Source organism: Mus pahari, chromosome 4, assembly GCF_900095145.1.
Source record: "Mus pahari chromosome 4, PAHARI_EIJ_v1.1, whole genome shotgun sequence".
NCBI classification, from domain to species: domain Eukaryota; kingdom Metazoa; phylum Chordata; class Mammalia; order Rodentia; family Muridae; genus Mus; species Mus pahari.
Genome location: NC_034593.1, coordinates 132,369,527 through 132,376,223, shown reverse-complemented (window position 1 = coordinate 132,376,223; position 6,697 = coordinate 132,369,527). Strand labels below are relative to the sequence as shown.

Below are 6,697 nucleotides of genomic sequence, written 5' to 3'. Positions count from 1 at the left end.
TGATGACTACAATTAATAGCATTTTATCCTATTTGAGGCAATAGATGAGAAAGTGGATTTAGGTGTCTCTACAGTAAAATAAAAAGGTGAGTAGTAAGGAAACCCTTGGGNTAATTAGTTTAATTTAGCTCATTTATAGTGTTTCAAAACACTATGGTTACATGACAAATATGCAATTTTGTAACTTAAAAAAATTTAAGATGTTGACTCTCTCTGCTATGAACTATCAACATAGACAAATGGCTCCTCTATAGCTCCTATCAGAAGAGACCCTAGAGTTTCCTTTCTCTCTTCTCAAGATTCCTACCTTCAAAATCAGTTTTCCCTCCTTTGGATGGACTCCATGTCCAAAGATTCACTCTTAGTCATGTGCAAAAACTTAAAGATTCCACATTAGCAATCTCCCCAAAGGTATTTATCTCAATTATCTTTCATGCCTTCCTCAGGACTGAACCTAGAGCCTCTAACATGCTAGGCAAGGTTCCTATCACTGCGCTGTCTCAGCTACATGCCTGTCTTGGTTACATGGTGGGAGCCTTTACTCTGTTCCAATTAAAATATGCTAATCACTCCAAGCATTAACCTTCAAGTCATCAGTGAGATGAGTAAGGCACACGGCACACGTCACATACACACACTATCTACACTAATCCTCTGGCTTTTAGCATCCTTACAGCCCACGGTCAACAGCAGCATTTTCCAGAAAACTACAGAAGTACAGCAGGGTCATAGTCCCAAAACTTCAAGTGATGTTTCCTCTTTAGATCTCCTCTTATACCCTGCCCTGACTTCAGAGTCTGCATTACCAACCTTGCAACTGTCATATGCCAAGAAGCCTTCAGAAAGATGGCAAAACTATTGGGAGGGGGAGGGGGAATAAGGGAGGGAGAGAGGGAAGAGAGAAAGCAAATGTAGTTCATCATATGTAAGACTGTTTTCAGATCAAATATGAGGAATTATCTAGAAAGGAAAAGAGGATAAAACTTTTGTCTTATGTAGTCATTAAGGATTTTTTTTTCTTTACTTCTTTCTGGTTGTTTGTTTTACATTTATACAGCTTGAAAGTAAAGGTGCCATACTGAACAATAGTCTCTGGCTGAATGACACTGTTGTAATTGACAGCACCGTGGGAAAGGACACATTCTTTCTTATCACCTGGAGTAAACAAGCCCCTGCCATTTATCTCAGGGATCCCAAAGGAGCACAAATGACCAATTTCACAATGGACTCTGCTTCCAAAATGGCCTATCTCAGTATCCCAGGAACAGCTCAGGTAAGCCACTAGCAATAATTTCCCCCTAAAAATATATTTCCAAGGAGGCTATAAGCACATCATAAATGTGAGTACAATAAATTTACCATCTTCAAAATGAAAGTAAAATGTATGTACTTCCCTTGCCTCTGTGATCCTGAGAGTTATGGTGCCTGGCAAAGGGAAAAGAAGCCTTAGGTTGATAAAAAGAAAAAAAAAAAAAAAAAAAAAAAAACAGAAGGCATCTGAGAACAGGAAGGAAGAAACGTGGAGAGTCCTGGTGACCTGGTGTGTCATCTTTTCCCATTCTGCCTGCCAGAGTCATGGAACATATGACACTGAGGCCAGAGAATAAGGCCAAAGCAAAGGCAGACTTATCAAAACATTATTTTCCTATTGATATTTCACAAAATGCAAATATCATGCCTAACACTATCTGGGATCATGGTCTGTTTCTGTTTCAGTATTTGAGGAATCAAGACCTTTCTAAGACGACTCAACCCAATTTTTTTTGTTACTTCTATGCTTTATTTTTAAAATCACATAATGGAAAAAAACAAACAAACATGTCGTTGGACACTAAATGCTTGCTGCATCTTTCATTGACAATTTTAGGTGGGAATTTGGACTTACAACCTGGAAGCCAAACAAAATTCAGAGATACTAACGATTACAGTAACCTCTCGGGCAGCAAATTCTTCTGTGCCACCAATCACTGTAAATGCTAAAGTAAACACGGACACTAACACTTTCCCCAGCCCAATGATTGTGTATGCAGAAGTTCTACAAGGGTACACCCCCATCATTGGAGCCCACGTGACAGCCACCATAGAATCTAACAGTGGAAAGACAGAAGAGCTAGTCCTGCTGGACAACGGTGCAGGTAACCAACAGACTTTTCTGAATAAGTCAATATGTTTATAGTTCCAACTGTGTCATGTGTTCCTGGGGCTGTGGGGACAAGATGGCCACCCAAAGAGTTAACAGTGATTAGGAAGGAATAGAAAGACCAGCAGGAAATGTAATAGGGTTCATTTACCTAAGTGCATAACAAGCATCACATACATGGTAAGTTGTCTGTATATGTCAGCTACTGCCAAGATGATGTTTGTAATCTGGACAGGCAATGGCTGTCTCCAGCTAAGACAGGCTCATCCAGAAGATGGAGAATACAAGCCTTCCTTCTAGTTACATGCTTCTTAGGGGAGCATCAACAAATAAGTGCTATCAATACAGCTGGTACAGGAATTGTCTCCTGGGTGGGACAGGGCAACAGAGCCTGGGACCCTGACAGCTAAAGGGAATGAAGCAAGGGTGATTCCCCACAGCTAGAACAAAGCACAGATAGAGTCCTGGGATCAGGGACCAGGAGAAGCTAGAAGTAGCACAGAGAGGGGACTTGGCACTGCAGCATCAGATGCTGGGTCAGCCTGGCAGGAAGCTAGGAACTGCAGTGGCTGCTCTGTAGGGAGGTGGGGCAGAAACCCTTTCCCTGCACTCTGTGTTCTCCTGTGGGTGGAACCTTGTGTGGAAGTCAGCAATAAAATAACCAATCTGGTCCACACGTGAACAAGAAAAGATGCCTATCCATGCATTTTACAATGTCAGTTTATTCCATTCTACAAACTTATCTTTGACTATATTTGACTGTTCTTGAAGTGAATTCCATGTTTTCTCTCATTGCAACAATAATTTTCAACTACCTCTCAACAATTTCCAGTCCCTTCTACAGAGCATGTAACTTCATGCTCCTTGCTTCATTTCTTGGTATTTTAATAGATTACCAATGAGCAATTAGTTCATGGGGAACAAACTAATTTAAAATTCCTTTACTGAAAAAAAGAAAAAGAAATAGACGGCCGATGGCTGCGGCCAGCACTGCATGCCTCTGTGTACAGAGGAGTCACTTGAAGGGCTGCTCAGGCATTTCCCTAGGTACTCTGGGAAATCTGCATGTCTGACAATCCCCAGACTTTTAGAGGGACACAGATGTGGCTAATGCAAGAACATTGTTCTCTCTCCTGAGTAGAACGAGAAATACATTTTCAACTTATCATATGCCCCCTATGCTCACCGTTGTAAGAGGGAACTTACCTTGCAACATTTCTGAGATACCAAAATATTTATTCCTAGAGCAATATGTAATTTTTCTCTGTTGAACTACAGAGGTAGCAAGTGATTGGGAGAACCAAAAGAAAATAAAACAAAGAAAATAAAGAATCAAAAGTTGCTGCTTATAAAGCAAGATAAGTTAATTCGGTTGTCTATGAGGAATGGTGATAAGTCTTACATGAAGATACATTTGCCATAGGAAGGGCCTCACTTATATAAACAGGGGATAACACAGGAAGGTTAATGTAGAGAAGTGAAAGTCAATCAATTGAAAGAGAAATGGTAAGAAGAGTCTTCTGACCTCTGCATAAGTTGGTATGGCAGAGAGAGATAAAGTGTTAATCTATTTATGAAACATGTACAATTATCAGTGTGGGTTACCATGTTATATGAGTGCCAATATATACATACCAATGTAAATCAAGGATACACCATTCAATAATGTATTATTTGGGCAGCAACTGATGGAGAGACACTCCATTCAAATGTGAAACTGTAAGCACAGCAACAGACTATGTGTATAAGGCCATGCATGTGTGACAACACACACCAACCTCTCCTCTGTTGCAATGATGTCATTCTTTCCTTTACACTTTCACCAAGGGGCTGATGCTTTCAAGGATGATGGGGTCTACTCCAGGTTCTTCACAGCTTATTCAGTGAATGGCAGGTATAGCTTAAAAGTCCGTGCAGATGGAGGAACAAACTCTGCCAGGAGGAGTTTACGCCATCCGTCAAGCAGAGCTGCATACGTACCAGGATGGGTAGTGGATGGTGAGTGGCTCCCAGTATCAGAAACCCAGTGAATCCTTTTTTTTCTTTTTTTTTGTGACTTTATATGGTGGAGGCTGCAAACAGTTCAAAATGTAACTACCCCTATTTCTAGAGTGAGATTATTACACAATTGTTTCTACGTTAACCTAATCAAAACCTGGCAACCAATAGATGCTGAAAACCTATCAGCTAGTATTTGTTAGTGTGGAACATCCTTAGACTATCACCAAAATGTATCTACCTTTCGGCTATGGGCAGAGGAAATGGCTCATTATGCTAGGAACAGTACAAGACAGTAGGCAGTCTGTCCTCTCAGTTACACAGGCATCCATGTTCTTGAGCTTTGCTTTCCTTACTCCTTATCTGGAGGGGTGGGGAGCTAAGCAATGGAGAAGTCAGAGCCTTATTTATTAGCACTGTTGGCGTGGAGGGAAGGAAGCCACGTGAGTGTTAAGGTTAGAACTAGCTTTGGCTTCCCCAGACACATTGCTAGTCAGAAGTAACTTGAGAAATAAAGCAATACATTTTTTAAGGCATATGTTACGGAGACATGGTGACACATGCCTGTGATCCCAGGACTTAGGGGACAGAGGCAGGAAGGAGGATAAGGATTTCAAGGTCATCCTTGGCTACTTAAGTACATTTAAGGCTAGCCTAGGTTTCATACCTGCCTGTTTGATTTTGGATCCGTTTTGTTTTGTTTTGTGAATTCATATAACAAATTACATAACATGCTCATTTGGTGCGGTTTTCATTTCAAAGCAAGTTATTGTCCATTTTGATGTGATAACATCCTGGTAATAATTCTGGAGGATGAATTTTCCCACAAATGGAATATTTATGATTGTAGCATATCATAAAAATGAAACCTTGGGACTGAAAAAAGAAGAAAGAAAAGACAAGGAGGGTCAGGAAGCTGAATGACTGAGTTCTAAAAAGTATACAATTCCATCCAATTTAAGTAGAGAATTTTAAATGCAGGAGAAATTCAAGGGAACCCACCCAGACCAGAAACGACTGAGGCTACTCAGCCAGTCCTGGAGGATTTCAGCAGGACAGCATCTGGAGGTGCCTTTGTGATGTCCAATGTTCCAGGTGATCTATCGCGTGATCTGTACCCACCAAATCGAATCACAGACCTCCAGGCCACACTCGATGGGGAAGAGATCAGTCTAATGTGGACAGCCCCAGGAGATGATTATGATGTTGGAAGAGGTAAGAACAAGGATCACTCTGGGCTTGACCTAAGTGAGAGATGACCAGGGTGAAGCAAGAGCAGATAGGTCAGCTAGAGGAGAGCACTTAACTGACAACTCAGCCAAGTAGGAACTTTAGGTTCTGAGGTTTTATGGTATATGAAACAGGTCTTGCTTTTCCTGCATGACTGTCTTTAAAAGTAGGAACTGAACCAGGCAATAATGGCACACGCCTTTAATCCCAGTATTTAGGAGGCAGAGGCATCTTATTTCTGAGTTTGAGGCAAGCCTGGTCTACACAGTGAGTTCCAGGATAGCTGGGTCTATAGAGGTAAACCCTGCCTCAAAACACCAATAAATAGATAGATAGATAGATAGATAGATAGATAGATAGATAGATAGATAGATAGATGATAGATATCAAAACTCAGCTTTTACAGAAAAATGAGTAAGACTTTTGATGTGTGTATGAGTTAGTATTTGTGAGAACAACTAGAAACAAATTTTAATATGGTGTGATATAGTAACTACATCATTATTCTCAGTTCAACAGTATATCATAAGAACAAGCAAAAACATCACTGACCTCAGAGACAATTTTAATAATTCTCTTCGGGTTGATACAACAAACCTTACACCACAAGATGCCAACTCCAAGGAAACCTTTGCCTTTAAACCAGGAAATATCACAGAAGAAAATGCACTCTACATATACATTGCCATTGAAAGTGTCGACAAAAGCAGTTTGAGTTCAGGACCATCCAACATTGCACAAGTGGCACTGTTCACCCCTCAGGCAGAGCCTGACCCTGATGAAAGTCCACGTTCATCAGGAGTTAGTGTTTCTACTATTGTGCTGTCTGTTTTGGGCGCTGTTGTACTAGTTTGTATTATTGTAGGTACCACTATTTGTATCTTAAAGAACAAAAGGTCCTCATCAGCAGCTATAACAAAATTTTAAAAGGTAGCATGAATAAAAAGGTATTTCTGTGTTTTTCAAGTATATCCTATGTCATCATGAACTCAAAAGTAATTCCAAGAGGGTCTAAGAGATACTTTAAGCACACCCATTCTGTAAAAAATTACCAATATTAATGTTTATAATTTTATTAACTTATCATAGTGATAAATAAAACTGGTTTTATATTGTTCTCTAGTTGTGTTTTTTTTTTGATGTAGAAGATTTCTGAAATGATACTTCAAATTGCCTGAAGAAATTCAAACTCTCTATTTAATTAGCCAAGATACAATATAAAAGAGAAGATAAGCAACATTTTCAGGGAATAAAGGAACTTGGTCTTGGTATTATCAGTATAAGTTAATGGTATAATAGTAACTCAAAACCCACAACTCAACTCTATCA

General features: G+C 39.9%; 1 protein-coding gene across 2 annotated transcripts in view; it reads left to right on the top strand.

The window, feature by feature from the left end:
• LOC110320548 (calcium-activated chloride channel regulator 4A) overlaps window positions 1-6,483 on the top strand; it is a 19,889-nt gene extending 13,406 nt beyond the window's left edge. The window contains exons 10-14 of one of the 2 annotated variants that reach the window (XM_021196622.1): window positions 1,058-1,273; window positions 1,868-2,135; window positions 3,968-4,138; window positions 5,120-5,353; window positions 5,880-6,483. In XM_021196622.1, coding sequence (XP_021052281.1) covers window positions 1,058-1,273; window positions 1,868-2,135; window positions 3,968-4,138; window positions 5,120-5,353; window positions 5,880-6,295 — 1,305 coding nt within the window. In that variant the 3' untranslated portion in view covers window positions 6,296-6,483. The remainder of the gene's footprint in view (window positions 1-1,057; window positions 1,274-1,867; window positions 2,136-3,967; window positions 4,139-5,119; window positions 5,354-5,879) is intronic. The other variant, XM_021196623.1, reaches the window with a different exon arrangement.
• Window positions 6,484-6,697: the final 214 nt, after the last annotated feature.